Source organism: Mastomys coucha, unplaced genomic scaffold, assembly GCF_008632895.1.
Source record: "Mastomys coucha isolate ucsf_1 unplaced genomic scaffold, UCSF_Mcou_1 pScaffold18, whole genome shotgun sequence".
Classification (NCBI taxonomy): domain Eukaryota; kingdom Metazoa; phylum Chordata; class Mammalia; order Rodentia; family Muridae; genus Mastomys; species Mastomys coucha.
Genome location: NW_022196900.1, coordinates 69,588,604 through 69,612,643, shown reverse-complemented (window position 1 = coordinate 69,612,643; position 24,040 = coordinate 69,588,604). Strand labels below are relative to the sequence as shown.

The window sequence follows — 24,040 nt, the reverse complement described above, 5'->3', positions numbered from 1 at the left end:
TCCCCATGTTGTGTTACTCATCCCTTCAAAGGTAAGAAGTAATACAGGAATTTATCCTAGGGGTTATTAAAAGGGACTTTTGATCTAGAATGCAGGAGTCCAAACCTTTACTTTGTCAACTGCAGCCTTAGACAAGCTACTTCCATACCCAGGACTGAGTCATTTATCTGTAAACTAGACTTGTTGAGAAGATTCGGTGTGCCGATGTGTGCTGAGAACTTGAGACTGACTGTGCTTGGCATACAGAATGGTAATGGACATCGACATTATTATTATCAGACAGGTTAATTTGTAACCTGTTCTCCAAATATTTGCTCAGTGCCTGCTAGATGCCAAATACTGTTCTTGGTGCTGGAGACAACAGCAGTGGCTAAGAGGGGTCTCTGTCCTTATGGGGCTTTTTGTTTTATGGGAAAGGCAAACACAGAATAAGAAAATAGGTTTATATTAGTATCTGTTATTATATATCATGTCATACAAATATGAAACATTTTATAATAGGAAACAGTTGGCATACAGAGTGTGTTGTGGCTACCATACTTCAGTGAGGCTATCGTAGTTCAGCCAATACCTTGATCCTTCCTGCTAAGCTGCAGTCAGTAGTGCCTGTTCTCAAAGACAGAGCTTCATATGGCCAGTTTATGGTTGGGGTAGGGGCCACCTGTACTAGGGGCAAGAGGCCATCTCTAGACTCTAAAAGGAAAGTAAACAACTAGGTTGAGATGTCTGGGTCCCAGTGAAACATGACACAGAGAACCCATAAATAGGCCAACTCATAAATATTCCCAGCCAATTGGGAATAGGCTACTTTCACTGTCTTTTATTTGGCAGTGAAATGAGATACATGTCCCAAGAAGGTCACAGGGTTTTATCTCTTCATCCAACTAAGGACAGCTTCAGGAAAGTCATCTTGTCAAGGAAGCCTATGATCTTTCCACACGGTTCCTGTAATAGGTTGGTGTGGCATTCTATATAGCATTGAGTCATTGCTAGAAGAGCAGCCCCCGAGGAAAAGCATCCCCTTTGGAGTCCTAGAAATAAGGCTCTTATTCCTTACCCACCTGGTGCACTGTGCGTTTGTCAAAGTCACTAACTTGTCTGAGCCTTGATTTCCTTATGTCCTTAAAATGAGACGTAATACACCAGAGGTTCATTTAGATGATCACTGACTAATTAAATTAGCATTCGTATAAACCCTGATTCAGAGTCTGGTGTGCAGTAAGGAGTTAATAAAGCAGGATTTTCAAAACTAGCTCAGTCTCCCCAGGGTGTGCATTTTAGGTATTGGTCATTTACTTCCGGACTCACGGGGAGAGATTTAAACTGAAATATGAGAGCTACATCCCAGCCCACAGCTTTCAAAGAACAGAGCAGATAATCTCAAAACCAGGGCTATATCAGCTACGAAAGGATTGTGGCGGCCAAACGAAAATGATTGGATTTTCTTCAAATCAGCATGACAGAGACTGAACCCACCAGTCTCTACCACAGAGCTGGGTTGTCTCCATCTTCCTGGGTCACAAGCCTTTAGCAGCCTGTGTGAAGGCTGTGTGGAGAAAAGTATGTGACAGAAGAGCTTTGGACTCTGAGATGTTGTAAGCGTTTGGAGTTCAGTTCTTAATAGTAACTTAAATATTTCCTTTTGAATGGGGAGAAGGGACGGTTTTATTTTTATAGATCAAAAGTACTCATGGAGAGCTCCTTGTTACTAGAATTACAGATAAATCTATTTGACCTTCCAGTGTGATCAAGTAGAGAACTTTCATTTTAAAATACAGACCTAAGCCTTGCTGACTTTTAAATCACTCCTCTGTTGTGTACGCTATTCCATAAAATTGCATTAAGTTTCTTGAGAGGGAGGAAGGTACAGTTTATTCTCATCCCACACCCCTGTCATTCTCATTTACCAATACATAGACTTAAGTCTACTTTAAGAAAGAACTCTCCGTCAGACAAAAATAAGAAAATACCTGAGCATTGACCAGCATACTTTTTCATGCAGAGCCCGAGATGATGTCCTAAATATTCTCTCCCTCTTGTGGCTACTGCCATATTAGTATCATGATTCTCCTGGAATTTATTTTATCTTGTTGCCCACTGATTCTCCTTTACTTTGATCTTAATACCTGTGTTCATCCAAAATAAACAGAGCAGGAAGAATAGAGAAAAAAGACTTTAAAATATAGAACCATGTGTTCTTTGGCATGCCAGGAGGTTGGTATTGGGGAAGAAAGGAAGGCTTCCTCTATGTCCATCTGGACCTTCCTCTTGAACAGGCCTCTGGTTATTTTCTATTCAGTGGGTGACAATTGGATTCTGTGTATTTTATATGCAGAGGACTGTAAGTTGTCCAAAATCCACACCTCACTTAGAAGGAGCACCAGTCTATCAGTAGCCACACAGCTTAAAATGTAAGGTGACTCCCTAAATATTTTGGAGTTATGGAGTGGCAGCCACCAGGAACCAGAGAAGTCAGGAAGTACCTGAGGCTGTGTAGGTCAGAGCAGGATCCAGGGAGTTCTAGGAAATGACATAGTCAGGTAAAGCTGAGATTCGGAGTCTGGTGGCACTTGTCTAGAAGCACGGAAGGAACATACTGCAGAAAATGGTGACCCTTGCTTTATGGCATTTTGAAACTCTATTTACAGACTTTTCTATTAACCTCTAGACTGAACTCTAGGGGGCAGCCAGGGATCAAATGGTGTGGAGCTCAGTTATCTGACAATAATAAGTCCCTTCATCATTGCCATATTCATACGAACTATGTCAGCATTATCTTATTAACATGTTCATTATTGCACTTGAGATAACTGAAGTGGAATGGTTAATTGGCTTATCCAAGCGCATAGAGCAGACAAGAATTTGAACCTGAGTAGTCCAACTCTAATGTTCATGTTAACTATTGGGCTCTAGAATAAATAACTCATAAATATGTGAATGGATTTTAACTGAAATAATGTAGAATGATTGTACAAGTCTGTATTTTTATTCATTTACTTAAAAAGAAATAGCATCTAGGCATGCTCAGATCTAATGGCTGTGCAGTAAAATGGTAAGAGCTCTCTCTGGCTTTTTCTTTGACTTGCATGACTTGTAGAAACTCTCAAAGCAGGTATGTTAAAACATGACTGCAAGACCAGTCTTTTGGGAGACTAAAGCAGGAGGATGAAGTCAAGAGTTCCAAGTCAACCTAGGATATCAATACCATGATGAAGAACAGGAAAAACAGTACCTCTTATGAATGGAAATGTTTCATGGGCTCTTAACTTCCAGAGGGTACTAAAGACTGCAGCCAAATTCCAACCAAGAATAAAAATGGATTCCCTAAACTGTGAGGAGTTTGGGACAGAGACAGAGAAGACCAAAGGTAGAAGGAATGCAGGGATGAGTTAAATAACCTAACCCAGAGAGTGAAAGGCCCAGGGTCTTATAACGCAGTCTTTTGAGTTCATTTGAAAGCAGTTACTTAGCTCAACAGCAGCAAAGGCCAGTATATTTTAAAGGATGAAGTGCTCCTATCTTTAAATTGATTCTAAAGAGGACAGATAAGAGAGAGGTTTATGGCAGAGCTGAGTGGAAGAGAAGAGCAAGGAGAGCAGTTTTGGCTGTGGGAAGCAGATGAGGACCTAACAAGTCATTCATTTATCCACAGACGCTGCCAACAGAGCCTAGAATCTACTCTGGATCCTCACTAGTCTCTGGGGTTGCAAATAAGTCAATGGCATCAGCCACCACCAAGGAGCTCACAGTCCAGTTGTAAAGGAAGACAGGGGTGTGGTAAATGTCTAGAACAGAGTGTGTATAAGGAATGCAGGTGTGAGCTGTGAAGAGAGCGTGGAGGATGGGGTGTCAAGCATGGTGACAGGGAGGTTAGATCGTCTCAGGCCAAGAGAGTTGCTTGAACAGCACAGCGCAGAGGAGCAGGGTGCCCTTTTCTCATAGCCAGCTACCGAAGGGTGCAGAAGGCTGTCACCTGGAATGTGCTTTCCAAGGTGTATGGGACACATAGTGGATAAAGAAGGAAGCTGGAGCCAGTGATGGGACATCCGACCCCAGCACTGCACCATCTATCTGAACAGGGTAAAGTGGCTTTGCTTTCCACTTGCCCTCCGTACAGCAAGCTGTATTCAGCTTTAAAGATCGGCATGGCAGATTCAGTGGAGTAACGCGCCAGGAGTGTAATTTGATGAATTCTTTTCTAAGTGGGAGTTCTGTGGGGGCCAAACCTATTTCTTCCAGGGGAACTACCACTTGCTATGTTCTCTGCTCTCCCCACCATACTTTTCTGCACCCTGGAAGACAGACTTTCCAAGTGCTCTGTCCGTGTTGACTGCTCCCTCAGGGTTCAAGAGCCCTGCATGTGGAGGACAGGACACCCGCTCACCCACCCTGAGCAGAAATTGCAGAGACCTTTGGTTTTCAGTGTGTGGAGCACACTGTGGTAGTGTTCTGAAACTTCCCATGAATGTCTGAGCCTGTCCTTAGGAGAAACCGGAAACAGTAATGACTGGGTTTATTTGTATTTAAAATACCTAAGTCTATTCACCATAGAGGCTTTTTTGAAAGGTCAAAAAAATGCCAGAAATTATGTTAGTAAATATCAAAACGTACTTTCATTATTCATTCTGTGGATTTCTCTTAACCCCCCACCTTTGCTGTGTATCATCCTGCCTAGCGTTATCATGAGAACTTAGTGGATGTTTGTAAAGCGGATGTGAAGATGAAGGAAGTAGCTGCCGGCCTAGGTGAGAGGCGATGAGGTCTAAATTACTCTTTTCTGATTCAGATACTAAATACCACAGACAAATGTTACCAGAGTTCAGGTTAGTGCCCTTCATCGCCTGCAGCATGTTTTGTGGACACATTTTTAGTATGTTATGATTTGGACAAGGGGAATAAATGAGTCTTGAGGGCTTGTGGTGTGCCAGGCTCTGGACCAGGTGCCTTCAAGTTGTTATTTTTAATCTTCACGGGGCAGATAGATTTGTTTGCATCTTTCAGATGAGTGAATTTAAATTACATTTCAGAGAGTCTTAAGGGGCTAAAGCAAGGTCAAGGCCAGCTCGGGTTTTCAAACCCAGGTCAAATCAACTTCAACTGCTGCATTTTTTCCATTATACCATGAAGAATTATGATTCCTATCCTTCCCGTAAAATCTATTTATTTGGCAGTATTTCCCAACTAATAGACTAAACAGCAGACACACTGGCTAGATTGTCTTAATCGTATTAGGGTATTTGGTTTTTCTAACACTTGGGAACTTTCCTCAGAGGTATAAGAAAATAGGCAGACTTTTTCAGAGTTGGGTTCTAGTTGCAGTGACACTGAACACTGCAGTGAACTGTAAAGTCAGTGGACATTAACCAGGGTTTCATTTTTCCATCATGTATAGTGTGACCACACTTCTAGATCTGTAAATGGGGAAAATGTCAATAGCCACTTTGCAACTTTATGTGAGATTGGAGTGAAGCCATGTGCATAAAGACACTGGTTACCAGTTCAGCACTTATTAGGAATCCAGTGCTGCTATCATTGGAAGGGGTCCATGGTAATCGCTTGACTAAACATTTTCCTGGGTGACCCAAAAGAACATTTGAATCAGCATTCCAGCAAGATCTCCATGCATTAAGAATTTTCTGTGTTCCGGGCAAGGACATTCTCCATTACTGTATCTATGACTTTGTATACTAATGACTCATTTATGTATTTATTTACTTTCTTGCAAACAGGAACTCTGTCTCTCCCCACTCTTATCCCTGGCATTTGATAGAACTGTTTCTGGCCTATTGAATGGACTTGTATATGTGCCCACAACTGGCTTGGCTGCTGCTCCTTGCCCTGTTTTTGTTTGTTCTGCTTCTCAGAGCTAACTTCAGTTGTGGGGAAGGGATATTTAAACAGAATACCGTAATGTAAGCATTCAGTTGTAGTTTATAACTTGCTTTCAAATGCTCCTTTCAAACATAAAATTTGACAAGAGATTCCACATATTTTGTTAGCCTTTGCTTCTTTGTTGTTGTTGTTGTTGTTTGTTTTGTTTTGTTCTGAGATAAGAAGAATGTGCCCAGGGTTGGAAGAGTTTATCAAGCAAATTTATTTTGTGGCTGTGATTTGAAAGGATAAGGTACTGTATTCCAAGAACTCTGTTCTTTTCGGTACCTCATTTCACTCATGAGTATCATGACAACTATTTTAGATCTTACGAATGATAATGCTTTGAGATTTTAATGTGTTTTAAAAGTCTTACTATTTATGAATTTTTTAAAATTCCAACTAGTGCTGATTCAAAGCATATTTTGAAAACAGAAAACAGTTTGTAAAGAGAAAATATTAAGTTTATTCTCTATTATCTAAAATTAATTTTTATGAGACAAACCATAAAATACATTGGTAGATATTCTAAAATAGAACAACCAGTGAATTAGGCAAAGGGGATAAAAATTCCAAAGGTAAATTCTGAAATAAGGTTCATGATCTATTTCTGTTTTTTATTTGGGTTTTTAGACAAGTTTTCACTGTGCAGCCTCACCCTCACAGCAAATCCTCCTGCCTCACCCTTCTGAGGATGCTGGTATTACACGTGTAGACAAAAGTTCTCAGTGAGGCCCTATATTCTTTATACTCAAAGAAGTGCAGATTTAGCACTCGTTTTCCTAATAGTATATTTTTAATGTCCCCAAAATGACTCTATTTGGTATCTTCAAAGCAAAAAAAAAAAAAAAAAAAAAAAAAAAAAAAAAAAAAAAAAAAAAAAAAAAAAAAAAAAAAAGCCATCACACTGAGGATTGAGACTATTAGCAGCTTGTTGTCAGGAGGTGAATAAAGAATTCACCTCAAAGCAGACAGAAATATTTTGATACCTATGACTTTTTTCCTCCCCACTTTGCTTCTTGTCTGTGGTTTTTTTTTTTTTAAATAAATAATGTAGTGAGAGGATCTCTGTATGGAGCAATGGGCCTTTAAAAGCACGGTGTGGAATGCCGCTTGACAGTGTCATACATTCACAAGATGTCCTTGAAGATGGAGCACAAAACAGAGATCAGGGAAATTTTGGCAGCTGCAGTTGGGAAAATAAATGGCTGTTGTATGATTGGGCAGATCCTGAAAGCAGGCTCCTGCTCAAACCATGTAATTAAGAAAAGTGGGAGCTTTTGTCCAAGTGCAGAATGTTCATAATATCAGAGTTTGTCAGCCGGAGCTTTCAGAACGGCTCAGTGCTTTTCACTCCCTGATCCAGGGAGCAGGCTTCTTATAAATCATCTTCTCTCCTTGCTGTCCTCATGAAGGTTGCTGCCAGGCGCTGAGGCAGGTGTGAGGCTGTAACCTCACTAATTTATGCTGATTTAGGTAAAGGAGAGACTGAACCGAAGACTGGATCAAGAACTCTGGCCTCTAGTGTAGGAACAGGGTGTGGCCAATGAGCCCTCCTGCCTAGTGGCTCTGGGGAGGAGGGACAGCTTTTAGCTCTGTGGCTCCAAACTGAAGGACTTGCTTTTTTAATTTTTTATAACTTCCTTTCAGATACAAAAGTGCTATATTATTATAAAAAATGAGGCAAATGTGGGAAAATAAGAATACAGATAAGTATAACCGTCACCTGTAGTCCTACTTTACTGTTAGTGTATTTATGTCTCTCTCCTGTTCTGTGAATGTTTATATAATTGAGATAGACTTTTTTTCCACTTCTTTTTCTACATGAATCAAACATGTTTTCTCATTTTACAAAAACCCCACTATAAACATAATCTTAACAATTGTAGAATACTGTTCCTACAACTATTCAATAAGTTATTTAACCAGCAGCCACCTCTCTTGCCAGGCTCTTGGTTTGCTGTTTTCTTTTGTACACCTTACAGGGTATACTTTAGACATCCAAAAATAGAAACATAACATACAGAACGGTTGTGGCAGCTTTGACTTCTCAGGTAATGGTGAGGACGACCACTTCATTGCACTCGAAGGCTTGGCTGAGGCAACCCTAGAGCTTGTGTTTACTGTTGTGAACGCGTTGCACACATAGAACTCAAAGCCACACTCGCTCCAGCCTGGGGCTAAGAGCCCACCTGTGCTGCTTTGATGGGATCTGCTTCACTCCTCCAGCTCAACCTTCCCAGAGAATGTGCAAGGGGATGGTATCTAACCCAGTCCAGTCAGAAACTCTAAGAGAGGGGAGGGACCAGGAGAGGAGCAGAGGGGAGGGTGCAAGTGAGCGTGGTACCGCCTGTCTAGCATCTCGGCATTGAGGAGGCTGGAGAGGTCGCTAATCTGAGACCAGCCTAGGCTATGCTGGGAGATTGGGGGGTCAGGGATGGGGAGTGAATAAGGTTCCAATACAATTCCTCTTCACTAATGAGCATGCAGACAGACAGACAGCCTGTGTGAACTGACCATGAGTATAGTTTTCGGTAACCATGCATACATACATGAAGCTGCTGAGAACCCTGCTTTTTCACTGATTGGCTCTACTCTAGCTCCAGCTGTTCTAACGGCAGTTGTCTTCTGTCTTTGGAACCGTACAAGTGGAAGAGCTGTTGGCATTCTGTAGTTCCCTTGAAAAAGAGAAGATTATTCTCCGAGATGTTTCTCTGGAGTCGTACTCCTTCTCTTCCCCTTCCTTCTCCTCCTCACCCTCACACCCACCATCCATGTTAAGACAATAGCATCCCTTTCTAAAATAAAATATATTTTCTACGTTGATTTCTGAAACTCTTAATCAGATTACAAACATGAAATTTAAATTTGGAACTAAAGCTGCTTGCTTTTTGTAGCTAAATCTCAGTGATTTTGTTCCCTCTGAGCCACTAGCTAGGTGGTTTATAAATATACAACACTTATGTTTACATGAATTGTGCCATTGGCTATTGCTTATGCATTTAATCAGAAGATAAATCCGACTTAATCAGTCTGTGGGCAGTTTTTCAAATGATTCATTAACTACTCTTTGTGTGAAAGATGAAAATAACGTATTTACTATCACAACCGGTCCCCATCCCAACAGGTACCCATAGTTTGTCATTATGCATTTGGATTATTTTATCCACATTAAATATCAGGGTTCTGAAGGGCTTAGTGAGTGGGATGGAGAGAGAAGAAATTTGTTTCCAGTGAAATGTGTGTGTGTGTGTGTGTGTGTGTGTGTGTGTGTGTATTCCAGCAGAATATATATAGATTGCAGTGGAATCTAATATACATATTAGGCCTAATGGTTTTTACAGAAAGCTTGAGTTTGTCCACCAAGTCATATTTATATTACATTTTTCCTAGTTTTCCAGCTTGAGATTGCCTTTGTTTCCCGGCCATTTTGGAAGAAAGGACTGACTGGTGTGGGGTGAGGAGACGGCAGGGGTCAAAGAAGTTTCCCTCATCTTTCTGATGAACTTGACACTCTCTTGCCTCTCAGCTCTGATGAGTTTGTCATCAAAGTCTTAAAGTCAAACACCTACAAGTTTGACCAACATCACCGAGATGGACACACCCCGAAAAATGGTTTCAGGCTCAGAGTAAAGCTCTGGAGAGAACTGTAAGGTCTAAAGGAAAGCAGAGCTTTCTTAGGAGAGAAAAAAAAAACGGTGTGGTGTATCTGGGGAAGATTAAAAGCTTGGATTTCTGTGAATTTAAGGATAATGCTTGAAAGAAATTAAAGTTTGATGATGTTGTTCCTATCACTGCTGGCCTTCTCCTTTAAGTATTAATGTTTCTTGTTCTCTCCAGCGATGTCTGGGTTCTTGGTTTTTCTCCATTGTTTGTTAAGCTCTGCCTACTTCTGCTCAGAGCACATTTGCCATGTCTTCTCCAGCAAAGAATATGCTCTTTCAAAGGAATGGGGCCCTGAGTCCTGAGTTTCCCCTCCTCATTACAAACAGTCTGTGTTTAGGACAAGACATTTCCAACAGGATGGGGGGGGGGGTACTATGTATCAGAAGCTCATAGAAGTCGTGGGATGTAGTTGATTCTGTGCTGTGGCTGCCGAAAGGAGTCTGCAGAGAAACTCTGGGAGGGATTGCTTAAGACAAAGGATGGATACCATCGATTAGAAGTTATTACTTGCCTACCTCCAGTCTTTCCTGCTTGAACTCTGGATAGACAGACAGACCAAATTGTTTGTTTGTTGTTTCCCCAAGGCCTAGAACAATGCCTTGGCTTGTGATACCATTCAGGAAACCTGTGCTGAACTGAATACACTTGTTTCAAGAATATGCTGAGAATTTACTGCCCCCTAACTTCCTAGAGTAAATAGGTCTTTCTGGTTATTTGTGCATCGAAGGTATTATTAAGCTGTCAGACTGTTTTTCCTGGTTGGAATTAAATTTTGTTTCCTAGAGTTTTCTAGTTTCCCTCCAGCAGATTCTACACACACTTGGTATGAACAGTGTGAGGGAACTGCAGAGCAACCCTCAGCCAGGTGCCCTGGACCAGCACAGTCTTTGTGTCACCCGGATTTTGCCTGAGAGCCCTGTTCCAGGGTTTTCTTTTCCTGGAGGAGTATAGACCATGGATCTCAGCCCTTCCTCTTGAGCACTGTTAATATAGCATTGTCCCTTCACCACTGAATCAGGTGTTGCGTTTAAAATACAATTAAATTTAAAAAAACAAAAAAATATTAACCTGAAGGGACTGGAACCAATTAAAAGCTGATTGAAAAAAAGTGGTGTGGAAGCTGGGTAGTGGTGGCACACACCTTTAGTCTCAGTACTTGGGAGGCAGAGGCAAGGAGGTCTCTGTGAGTTCAAGGCCAGCCAGGTCTACAGAGCTTGTTTCAAGACAGCCCAGGGCTACACAGAGAAACTCTGCCTCAGGAGCTATGGGGGAAAAAGTTTAAAAAGTAAAAAGCAGCGGAGACCAGGGAGTTTATGAGTTGATAAAACCAACCGTAAAGAAAGTTGAAATTGGGGATGTTGTGTGGGCATTTTTTAGCAGAAGTAAGGATTCATTCCTGAAATAATGTCTTCTTCAGGAACACAGCACCTGCTGTGCAGCTTTCTAACTTTGGATATTTGTCTTTCAGACATTTGAAAGGCGGGTAAGATGGCATAGGTGAAGCTGTCCCTCAAGAGTCTAACATCTGTGTGTCAGAGTTTTAAAAGGGTTAAGAGGGAAATGCCTACAAAAAGAATTAGGACTTTTATTTTTGTTCTCATTAATAATTTAAATCTATTTCTTTAATGGTTCAATTCAGTGACTGCCCTTGGTAAACATTATTCTTCATACTCTTGGGAATGCTTGCTCTATTACATAAGAGTTAGCTTTTATATATAAGTTTTCCAAAAGGACTTACGCTGTGGTGAAAGAGGACCTTTAAATATTGGTGATAATATTTAACAAGATCTACACATGTGTCTTAGATGTGTACACTGAGACATGGCTGCCGTGGGTACATTTCTTAAGCATCTCTCTAGTCTGTGGAACTGCTGACACTTAAAAGGGCGCAAAGGGAACATTATCTTCCAACGACCTTCTATGAATCTTTCCTTGTGATTCTTTTCCTTACGTTGAATGGTGAGACCTCACCTCCACCTGTAAACCAGAAGCCAGGGACACACACTGCGAGGCACACACTGATGGTATACAAGGGCCTGCCCTGGGCTGGGGCCAGATGGATGACTGCAGTGAGTTTTAAGTCAGGACAGAGTCCTATAATGTAAATGTGTAACCCTTTACTTGCCTCATGAAAAAAATCTTGAAAGTGTAAACTGAGTTAAAATATAGAAATACAACAGTAATTTATGGTCTGCCTGCCATTTTTGTGGCCAATATTGGAGCAAGGACACAATATGAGGCAGCTGGCAAGGTTGACGAGGGGATTGTGCACTCTCCATGAGGTGGCTCTGGGCTTTGCACAGTGACTGTCCTTAACAGTGAAAAGGAAGATGCTCCCCAAAGTGAACAATTTGAAGTCGTATGGAAGATTGACGGTGTAGAAAGAATTCATGAGTTCAAGGAAAAACTACTAAAGGGGCCAGAAGCACCTTTAGTTCATACGTATACTTTTAGAATTTTACAGTGGCCTTGCCTAATACACTTCAGGGACTTCAATGGATAAGAACACACTTTCTCCTCTAATGTTTGAGTCCTTCAGAAAAAACAAAAACAAACAAACAAAAAAAACAAAAAAAAAAGTTTACTTGTTCAATGAGTGAATTAATTCTAAAGGCAATAAACTATATAAAAGGAATTATTTAGAAAAGAAGAAAACAATTTACCCTGAGATTGCATTGCTACTCTTAGCTTTCTTTTCTGGTCTAACTCCCAACCTCGCCTCCTAGGTTTTGGATTTTGTCTTTCTTCCTATCCACTCTAATAATATTGACATCTGCCATTAATAATATCTGTAGAGGAGTTAACCAAGCCAGGAATAGTGTGACAGTTCTATGAGAGCAGGTATCATTTTCATACCAATAAGAGCAAAGGATGTCAGGGCATTTCAGGTCCTCCTTTCTCCCTCATGATTAATTAAATGAGGTTGGAGCAAGGGTGTGGAGGGGACCCAGTGAGAGCCATGAGTGCTCTGTGATCCCAGTTTCTTAACCAACTGTTCTCACCTGCCTTGGTCTATGGGACCAAGGAGTGAGACAGTAAGTGGAGGAAACAGAACCGGCCTCTAAGCTTACCTAGTCAGGAAGTTAGGAGAAAAATGTTGGGCTGGCAAGATGGTCAGACAGTAAAGACACCATGTCACTAGGCTTGACAACTTGAGTCCAATCCCCAAGTCCCATGTGGTTAAGAGAACCAAGTCTCAGTGTGTCTCTGCTTCTCTCTGACTCTCTGTCTCTCTGTGTGTGTGTGTCTCTCTGTGTGTTTCTCTGTTTTTCTTGTGAGTGCAGGTGCGCACACGTGCGCACACACACACTAAATGTAATAAAAATTTTGAAAGAGAGAGAAATATGTGCTCTTGCTACACAGAAGAACCAAGAAATTGTCAGAGGGTTAAATAGGAAGACTCAATTTGAGAGCTTTCAGTCTAGTATCAATAATAAATTGGCTTTCTAGGGAGGAAAAACCAGGGCACTCAACAGGTCCTCGGCTATATCCATTTGAGCCGAAAGTTCAATCCTCTGCTTGAATGAATTTGAGATAGAGATAAAAAAGTAGAATTGTAGTTTCTAGAATAGTGGTTTCCAGGACCTGGGGATTGTGGAGTTACTGTATAATAAACACAGTTTCAGATTTGCAAGGAAAAAATAATTCTGAAGATAGATTGTGGTGATAGAACAATATGAATTTACTTGATACAACTTAGTTATATCCCTAAAAATAATTAAGATGGTAGATTTCTTGCTATGTATGCCTATATATAATTTTATATTTTATATATAGAAATATTATATATATTTATTATAAAAAATAAAACTATAATATAGATAGATATAGATATATAGATATATGGGATAGAACAGGCATCTTATCAAACATCTAATATATACTAGGCATACATTTGGCTTTTATTTCAAACGTGGATAAAAATCTGGTAAAATTATATATATTGGAGATGATAGTTAACACAGGTAGCTGTGTTTTGCAGGTTGTTTGAGGGACCCAGGAAGCGATTGAATACATGAGGACTTTCATTCATTCATTGAACAGTCTTTTACTAGCAGCCTACCTATTATCAAGCCTAGTTCTGTGTATACCATGTAGTTATTGTAATAAGCAAGGGATGTTATCTCTGCTCTGTGGACTATAGAGTTCCAGTCACTGTTCTTTGTGAGCAGGAGATTGCTGTACCCAGAGAAGCCTGGGGATAGGTAAGTCTCTGCTCCTCTATTCAAGTACATTGCTAGAATATGCCCTTCTCAGTACCCCAGAAAGAAGAAGCAAGTCTTCATTCAAATGGCTGTTCCAGCAATGCCAAAAGAGTAAACAATCGAGGTGATCTGTAGCCAGGGGTTCCAGTCCCATCTCTCACTGTAAGTAGAAGCATGGCCTTGAGACAGTCCTTTCCTTTGGTTCCCATTCTCATCACTGAAAGTACAGCTCTGGGCTTGTGGTCACTAATATTCCCTGCTATCAGTTGGGTAGCCACATCATGGACTTGGTGGTGTCGGCTTCTTCTTGTCTTTATGTGTATAGCCAGGTCCTATCTTAGAGCCTGGCACACCAGGCGTCCATCTCTGTTCATCCAACATATCCAGATCTAGCCATGATCGAAATCAACCCTTTTGTGTGGATATGATTATGTCACATTTGGGAAGTAGAACTATATTAGATATAAATACTCTATATGGCAACAGGGGTACCATGAAGGGCAGAGAAGATATGCATGTCTCCCACCACCACCAAGCCTGGGAGTACCTCCAGAAGAAGGCATGTGCAGTCTCTGCTCCTTCCTTTCCTCTGTAGAGATAAACAACCTGGTGATGATCTGACAGCTGCACTGCAGAGGCCTTCCCTCTTGCTTTTGTTATGTGTTTTTGCAGAAAAGAGTGATGGGAGGGGTGGGGTTAATGTGTGGAGTGTAAGCAATTAGTCACTCAAACCATCGACATTTTCAATGGCAGGATTTGAGTGCCTACGTTATTGTGCACCGTTCTGATAGTTTATCCCTGAAAATTTCTGCCTGTATAATGTTTCTTAAAATACATCACGGGAACATAAAAGACTTAATGCAGTGCTTTGTACAACCATTAGAGTTTGAAGTCAACTGAACCTCCTCAAAGCTCTATCCTGGGTGCTGACAGTAATTCTGCTCCTAATTGCCATTCAGAAGAGGAAAGAAGGGCACTTTAGGGGTTTGGAGTCTGGTCAGCTGCGAAGTTAGCTGTAAGACCCACACAGAATGTCTCATTAAAGTACATGCAAGTATTGAGGAAATGATATATTTATTTGCAATGAAAAAAAAAAAACAGTACTGTAAGAATGTCAGAGGTGTTCGCCTGAGGATAGGTGTTTTGATTTTACCTAGCCAGCTTCTGTGCTTATTTGAGGATGGGCTTCCCACCAAATGTGTTTTCTCTATTTCTGGTCCATTTCCCAAAGTAGAGAACACAGTCGTCTTCTCTTTAGTAACCTTAAAATGCCACAGCTTCATAATCATGCTTTTAACATCCTTCTCGCTTAGCAACTTCTCTCATTTCCAGGTAATGTTTTAAAAAATCCTCCTCATTCATTCAGATGCCAGATTTGATGTTGACGTTTTAAATTTCTGATTGTTTCTGTTATCCTGTGATGCATCCTGGAATAAATCATTAACACCAGTGAGGGGTCTCTTAACATGATCTATTCAACACATCTCCAATGGTTTCTTAGCCTTCAGATTATATTTTTCTGAAAATACTGTGTGTGTGTGTGTGTGTGTGTGTGTGTCTGCATGCACATGTATTTTCACCAGTTCTTCTGAACACACAAAGTATAACCGTGTAGTGTGTCTAACACACAAAAATGACATGACCTAATTTATAGCTACATATAGCCTGTGGAAGTAGCTCAGTGGTGAACATACTGCATTACATGGCACGTTTTCAAAAGTTAGGGTTCAATTGGGGTTGTCAGATATATAGATAGGGTTCAACTCTGGGAATTGACATAAATCAGAAAGCCTGCATAGGATATGAGGAAATGTAGAAGCTGGAGAAGGAACTGAATTATTCCGTGTAGACTTGCCGCCTCCTGGAACAGCTTTACCTGCGAGAGGCTCACATGGGCAAATGCTTTCACCACGTGTCTGTCTGTGAGATGATCATTCAGCAAACAAAAGATGAACCTGCTAGATGTCTCTTCAAATGTTCTATCATTAGCAGCAGAAAAGCTGCTGTGGTCCAGGCTGTCTTCTTGACATCTTTGGTGAAACTCTATGAAGGCTAAAGGGAGAAAGGTGATTCGCAAGAAAGGGAGGCTGTAGATTGTGTAACAGATTTGGGAAGGGCATTTGAAATGTGGGGTATCGTTTAAAAAAAAAAAAAAAACTCCAAAGCTGGTTAGCCTGAGGTTCTGTGGAATATCATTAAAATGAAATTCAAAAGCTTGAGGTTCTGTCAGAGAGACCTCCTAAATGGATAAGTTCTGGTTTTGAAGTCCATTGCTGACTCGGCAGTGTTTCCTGTGTTTGTTATCTGGGACATAAAGAGGAGGAGGACAACACAGCAAATGGACACAGGTCATCGGCCCACAGAGTTCAAGGGTGGGACCCTGGAGAAAGCTGCCTCCCAGCCAGGAGTTCTGCTGATTGCCTGTGACTTCATCTCTGTTAGCATGCCCCCAGCAGCCCTGACTCCTCTCCTACCTAATCCCTTGTCTCAAGGACAAAGCCACTTTCTAGGTATAGTTCTCATCATTAGTCCTGAGGACAGCTCTGGTTAAAAGCCTTCTCGGAAGACTCTTGCTTTCTCCTTGCGGTCTGAACCAGCTTTCTGGGATCCTACAGTTGACCTGAGACCAAGAAGAAAGTTCTGACGAAGCGAAGAGTGGAGCCACTTAAGTTACTTACATGATGGTAAAAAGACTTCGATACCCTCCGTCTTCCTCGATCGGCTTTATTCCCTTGGCTCTTTTCAAGACTCCATGTTTCTCTTTCGGTTTCATTTCCCATATGTTAACCGGCAAAAGAGGAAATAAAGGAATACTCACCTGTGTTGGACGTGGGGAGAAATAATAATTGTGACGCCTCTAGGCACTTTGTGCTCCAGATACCCATTGACGAGAACTCTCATTCTAAAGGCAGCATTTGCTGGCCTTCATTCCAGCTCAGCAAGAGGATATGAACTCAAAGCAATGAAGTAACACACCTGAGGTTGCATGGCTAATAAGGGATAGAACTAGAATTTTAAGGCACTTGACCAAAAAAAAAAAAAAAATTCCTGGGTGGGGAAGATGCCATACCACCCACATAAATGCACTTGCCACCAAGCTTGAAAACCTAAATGTAATCCCAGGAACCTACATACAGGAAGGAGAGAACCAACTTCTCTGCAAGGTATCATCTGACCTCTACATTGATGTCATGGTATGCACACATATGCATGCACAAGCACACACACACACATGCACACACATACACACATACACACACACACACACACACACACACACACTAAAATAAGATTTAAAAATGTTTAAATCCCAGCCAGGCATCACATGACTCATGCCTTTAATCTCTACATTTGAGAACCTAATACCAAAGGATCCTAAATTGAAGGTCATCCTGAGCTTCATATATGTGCATACATATATAATAATAATAATAACAACAATAATAATAATAAGTGAAACTCTCTAAGCACCAATGTTCATATTGCTATGACTAAAAACAACACTAAAAGAGAAGGAAAGAATTATTCCTTTTTACCACACCACTATGCTTCAGCTGACAAAACGAATAAAAGCAAAACTTTATTTTAAAAAAATCACCAAATATTGAAAAGAATGAGGAACAACCAAAGTATTCATTCTCTGCTGACAAGAATGTTAAGTTGGTGTATGCACTTTGAAAACCCAATGGCTTATCATACATATCCCTTAGGACCCCAAAATTGGAATCCCAGAAATATGTATAGATACACCAGAAGACATGTGCCTAATGCTCATTGTCATTAGGTCAGAAATAGAAGCAGCCTAGATGTGTACACACAGATAAATAAAATGTGTTAACCCCATAAAATAGAATGCTCTATAACAGTGAAGAAGAGCAGCCTGTGGCTATATGTAAGAATACAGATGCCACTTCAGATATGTGACAAGCCACAAAGGAATACATATGCTACCATTATGTATATGAAGTTTGAGAGGGGAAGTATATACAATGTATGGACTAGAAGTTAGAATTGTGGTTATTTTGGTGTGGCTGATGTAAACAAGGGGCAGGAGAAGAGGACTTCTGTCATTCTAGTCATGTTCCATGCTATGACCTAGAAGAGGTTATCCAGGTCTGGTCATTTAGTAAACACTCTTGCATTGTTTTACGACATATTTGTTATATTCCATGAAAATGTTTACCATAAATGTTTTGTTGGCACTCAAACAGTAATCATTTGAAGGGATGCGTTATCGGATGTCATCTGTCCCTGGTTTTCCTAAGTGCTGAGATATAGAACATACTAGAATATGTAGCCTTGACCTTTTATAAGAACTCAGTAAGAGAAGATCCATGAGGTGACAGGCAGAATGACATTAGTAACTATCAGGGGCTGCAATTGTTTTCACCACTGTTCAGCAGCTGTATAAATGTCATCTCCCTTCCCATCATTGTGCCCCTTGGCCAGACATCAGAGCTGGTGCATGGCAGAGCATGGTCCCCAGTAGTTGATGACAATTCCAAAGAACTTATATCATGATGGATAATTTCTTAGGTTTCTGTTGCTGTGACAAGATCATGATCAAAAGCAACATGGGGAGGAAAGAGTTTATTTGCCTTCATATCCCTATCCAGGATCACAGTCCAGTGAGGGAAGGCCAGACAGAAACTTAAAGCAGAAACCAGGAGGCAGGAACTGAGGCAGAAACTATAGTGGGACACTGCTTACTGACTTACTCATCCCAGCTTGCTAAGTTTGCTTTCTTACACACCCCAGGACTTCCTCAAGAAGGGACACCACTTACAGCAGTCTCCTACATCAATCACTAATCAAGAAAATGCCCCCACAGATTTGTCTACAAGCAATCCTATGGATGCATTTTCTCAGTTGATGTTCCCTCTTCCCAGATATTCCTGGTTGATGCCAAGTTGGCGCAATCATACTTACCACAGTCAATTAGGGAACGATACTATGGTCAACTATAAGAGGATACTGGTGGTCTCTATTTGGGGCCAGAAAACCTGGGTGCAAACCCGGATACTGCCCCCACATTCCTACTAGATGTAAACAGGGATACTTAAATACCTGTTACCTTGCCACCAGTCTTCTTTTGTCTGTGACCTCTTAAGACTACATTTTCCTAAGGATGGGGACAATTGTTCTGCATGCTTCCTGGGACAACTCAACAAATATTTATATTAAGAGAAACTCCTATTTGAATAATAAATCAGAGCAATACGCTATGCTAGGTCAAAGATGAAGGTCTAGAAGAAAAAAATTTTATTCTTATTTGTGGTTTTGTTTGTATTATTAGAGACCCCCGGAAAAATAGTAACAGGATGGTTTGCTTTTTTTTTAAATTATATGACTTTGCATCTCCCCCAAATACACCCATGAAAACAGAAGTTTGATCAGTGTTTAAACACCAGTGAAAATCTAAGACCTTCCCATATGGAACAGCCCTGCTTAATTTAATGTCATTTTATTTTATGAGATAGTTAATAAACAGGTACTGTATTTGATCTTGTGAGTTTAGTCCTCTATACTTAGCTTTTTTCAGCTTTAATGGAACTATAATTTTAATCATGATTATTACTTTACATTTTAATTATAATTTGGTGTGGCTTAAGTATACATTTCTGAGAGTGATTGTGTAATGAAAACAGGAATTAGCTTTTCATTAACAAAATAATGGGAGATTTCCCACTGCATTCTAGTCTGTGTTCAAAATCAAGGGGCTGGTCTAAAAATAGCAAGGGGAACTTAACATCCTGGTTAAAAACGTGCTACTAAATTGGCTGTTTTCACAGCCCAGTCTCTTCGCTCCATCTTGCCTCATCTTGTTCTCTTTCTTTTCAGCAAATAAAATCTAGAAACAGACTTTGTGTCTTCTGAGATTTCAAAATACTTATTTTTTTTTTATTTAGATAATTAGCACCATGGAGCCTCAGGTGTCAAATGGACCGACATCCAATACAAGCAATGGACCCTCCAGCAACAACAGAAACTGTCCTTCTCCCATGCAGACAGGCGCCGCCACAGATGACAGCAAAACCAACCTCATTGTCAACTATTTACCACAGAATATGACCCAAGAGGAATTTAGGAGTCTCTTTGGGAGCATTGGTGAAATAGAATCCTGCAAACTCGTGAGAGACAAAATTACAGGTATGTTCTTCAACATTCAGGCTAGGGATTCACAGCAGACCTCAGACACAGTGCGTGTGTGAGGTAGTGCATCTAAGCATCTACACCACATATCCTGCATGGAAGGATTATGTGCATACACAGCACAGATTCACACCACATACACACATGTACACCACAGGATCCTACAGGCGGAAAAGACTAGGAAGATTTTGAAGCTTGGTCAGCTTTATATAAAATGAGCCTTTGGTTTTATACTCATTTATTCTTGGTCAGCTGCCACTACCTTTTTCTACCCATTTTTTTTAAGGGTCTCATGTATCCAAGGCTAGCCTCAAAGTGACTGGATAGCTGAGGATGCATCCACTTTCTGACTGCAGGGATTACAGGCGTGTACTACCGTGCCTAGTTTTATGGGCGCTCGAGATAAGGGCTTCATGCATGCTGGGCAAGTGCTCTACCAACTGAGCCATGTCCCTAGCTCTTCCTTTGCACTTTGGTCCTGAGTTCTGCCTTCTGTCTCTCCTTCCCTGTGCTCCACGCTGCTTTTATTCCTTTCTTCTGTTCTCAGACATTTGGTTTGTGCCCAGTTTTCTTCCATATGTCACGACAAGTGTTTTAAAGAGGGCCGAGTAGAAGGATGACATAATTGCTCTTTGTCTCTAAGACAAGCAAGTCCCAAAGATAGCAGATAATCCTAGAATGTAAATACAGAAGACGGGAGATGCTTAATGAAAATATGTATGGGAGATATTTTATCTCATATATTTGTTTATTTTGAAGATGGTCTTTAATTAAGCAATTTCTTCTTGACCTTGTATTTAAAAACAAAGCAATGCCCTTATCCCCATGTGACCTCAATAATTAGGGTTTTAATGCTTTTGTCTGACAATTATACTATGCCTGTTTCGGGGTGGGGGTGGGGCTCACTATAATCTTACTGGAAGTGAGAATATTTTCCTTAAAAATTTAATGAGCTGCATAATGAGAGCCGTGAAGCTGCTCCCAGAGAGTGCTCCACTCCTGCAGTCATTCACATCAGCCGTGAGTCCCTGTCAGTCCTGAATGTTGACTGCTGTGTCAGTTTAACTGACAAGCAACTGGTTTGCATAAGTAAAAATGAAGATCTGTGATTTAATCAGGACAAGACAGCATCCCCCTTTTAAATCAGATGCTACAATGTATACATGTGCATACAAATAAATATATTATTTTACTCTTCTAATTCACACATAAATGTGCCCCCTTTAAATAAGCGCTGTTTGCTACAGTGTAGGTCACACAGTGCCAACACAATTTCTTTAGCTGTAAAATTGGGAAATGATCCTTATCTTAAGAGTGTATTGTAAGGATGAACTGAGAGACTGGCTGTATTACACCTAGCAGGATGACTGTTGGACAGAAGCCCTTAGTCGGTGGAGAGTGCTGTTTATGAAGATATAACTAGTGTCCTTAAAGGAATGTGGTTAAGATGGAAAACTGATACCCAGCCTCCCTAACGGGACCAGGCTTTCCAGCTCTTACCCACGTGTCCTGGATCTTCTATTCTTTAACAAAAATGCCTGTACTTTCATAAAGCCGGTGTTTAGATTCCTTGAATAATCTTTACATAATGGGATGATAATTCAAACCAAATTAAAACCAGTTAACCATATGATTCTTCCTCCCACTCCTATATAGAAAATGTATTTTTGGTTTTGCCTTACATTCTAAATAGGGATTCTGCAGGCTACATTAGTGAGTGGGTATTACTAATCACCTTTTCAGGAGAGTTCCCTGGGAATGGTAGTGAGATTTTTTTTTTTTTTAAGTACTGATTCATGGTGTTGTTCCTTGTTTTCTGAAGACACATGTTTAAACAAGCAGATTCCTTTACTGAAAGAATGCTAATTTGGTAGTTCACGGAGTGGATCTGAATCGGAGTGACAGCTTCGAAGACAGCCTTTAATTTGGTATACAAAACCAAAATTGTCAACTCTGCGTTGTTTAGCACCCTATCAAACACAAGCAAAGACATACAGCAGCATCTGGCCTTAAAGATGAAGCTTATGGGATCAATACGATTTGACCATAAATTTATAATTATGTAATTTTTTATTTCAGGGAAAAAAAACATATTTGTAGAGAACTTATGGGAATGAGGCAGGGAAATATAGAGAGACCAGAGATATTTGCCCTCATTTGGTAGCAGTGTTTAATAAAAGTAGAACTTATGGTTGTAAAGAGTGCTTATTAAATTCTTCATTTACACTACCTAATTAATTCTAGCATTTTAAATTAACAGTGAAACTGGTCCCTGCTGTACCATTCCATAGATGCAGCATATTTTCTCCATCCGCCCGTTGTTCAGGTTTAATTGGCTACGCTAAAAGTCAGAGAAGGAGGGAGAGATGGGGCTGTGGGGAGATAGGGAAGGATGAGAATCACTCTAGGAAGACCCTCAGAGGCATGGTGTGGGGTTCAATCCTAACCCCAGGTCAGCAGGAGTGAAGTATCACACCAGGCAAGAGGAAAGGCTGCAGCGGGTCCAGAAGTCAGGGTGAATGACATCATAGGTATTTTTGTTGCCCTGAATTTTAACATGCCAGTCCCCCCCGCCCCGTTTTCCTCCAACACCTCCCACAGATCCCAATGCATCTCGATCCTGTGAAGTTTACAAGAAGTTCTAAATATCCAGTGGGAGGATTGGGGGAGGGGGAGTGACAAAAAGATAAGAATTTAAGATTAAGATTTCCCAACCCCAGGCCACTCCCTAGGAGAGAATGGGGGCGCGGGGGTCTGATAAATTCAGATCAATTGATTCTTGGCTGATCTGTCCTTACTTACTTTTCCATGTGAGAATGCACAAAAGAAAATTGGTCAAAGATTTTAGTGATAGGAGGACACCATGAACAAACACTTAGTCCTCGGTACTTGCTGAACACTGGCCATAGCTCACATCCTCACCACACTTAGTCCTCAGCACTTGCTGAACACTGACCATAGCTCACATCCTCACCACACTTAGTCCTCAGCATTTGCTGAACACTGACCATAGCTCACATCCTCACCACACTTAGTCCTCGGTACTTGCTGAACACTGGCCATAGCTCACATCCTCACCACGCTTAATCCTCGGCACTTGCTGAACACTGGCCATAGCTCACATCCTCACCACAGAGAACAGCTTCCATTTTCTGAGAAAAGAAACTGAAGCCAGATTAAGTAACTTCTCCAGGCAGCACGGTTAACATCTGCAAGCTCAGGAATCACCTAAAAGCCTGATTTTATTCTGGAGTGTGTACAGGGAAGACAGCTAATCCCTCCTCATAACCCAAAGCAACACTGTGTTCCTTCGAGGAGAGGCTGCTGGCTGCCCTCTGGAGTGCATCCCTAATGTACCATGCCCTTAAACAAGACTCCTGTGTATGAAGGGAAGCATGGAGAACAATATTTGTCATCCACCGGGGACATAATTCAACCTGCATCTTTCTTCAACGTTCAGGCAAATTTACTAGGGTACCAGATTTCAGATTCCCTTATAGCACTTCTGGACATCTTTGTCAACTTACAGAGTAATGCCTTCTCAGAAACATTTGATTTTTTACTTTGTGATTGGGAAAAGACACATCTCGGTAGCCAAGAGAGAAAATCTATTTCCTGACTTGTTTCTGGGTATAGCCATGAGCACATGAACAGCAAGCGAAGTCTCCATGTTTTTCCTCCATCCACCTGCTGCTGAAGAGAAAGGGGCATGTCCTGTGACCCTCAATGTTCGGGCAAAGAACACCAAGCCTGGGTAAAACTGTGTTTCTCCGTGTACTTCTGAGGATTCATTTAGGTTCCTAGTTTTTGTTTTGTTTTACTGCCCCTGGCTTTTGGTTTGTTTTACCGAACACAGATTTCTCTATGATTGGCATTTTAAGGAAGAAACATATCCCTTAGCCAGGACAGAATCAGGTGACTCAGGTATATATAAATCCAACTCAGCTGTGATGCTAAATTTCATTATCATAAATGTCTATCTTGTTACAGTATCACCCCAAAAGGAATAAAGAAGGGGGTAAAAAATAACAAAAGAAAGTCCCTAGAGGGAGCTGGGGACAAACTCAGTGTTAGCTTGCCTGCTTAGCACATGTAGGCCCTGGTAACCACCTCCACCACCACCACCACCACCTCCACCACCTCCA

At 40.9% G+C, this 24,040-nt stretch overlaps 1 protein-coding gene across 15 annotated transcripts in view; it reads left to right on the top strand.

Annotated features, from left to right (window-relative positions):
* Elavl4 (ELAV like RNA binding protein 4) overlaps nt 1–24,040 on the top strand; it is a 138,834-nt gene that overhangs the window by 72,013 nt on the left and 42,781 nt on the right. For all 15 annotated transcript variants that reach the window (XM_031378198.1, XM_031378190.1, XM_031378196.1 and 12 more), the window contains one exon: nt 19,652–19,892. In XM_031378198.1, the coding sequence (XP_031234058.1) occupies nt 19,652–19,892 (241 nt within the window). The remainder of the gene's footprint in view (nt 1–19,651; nt 19,893–24,040) is intronic.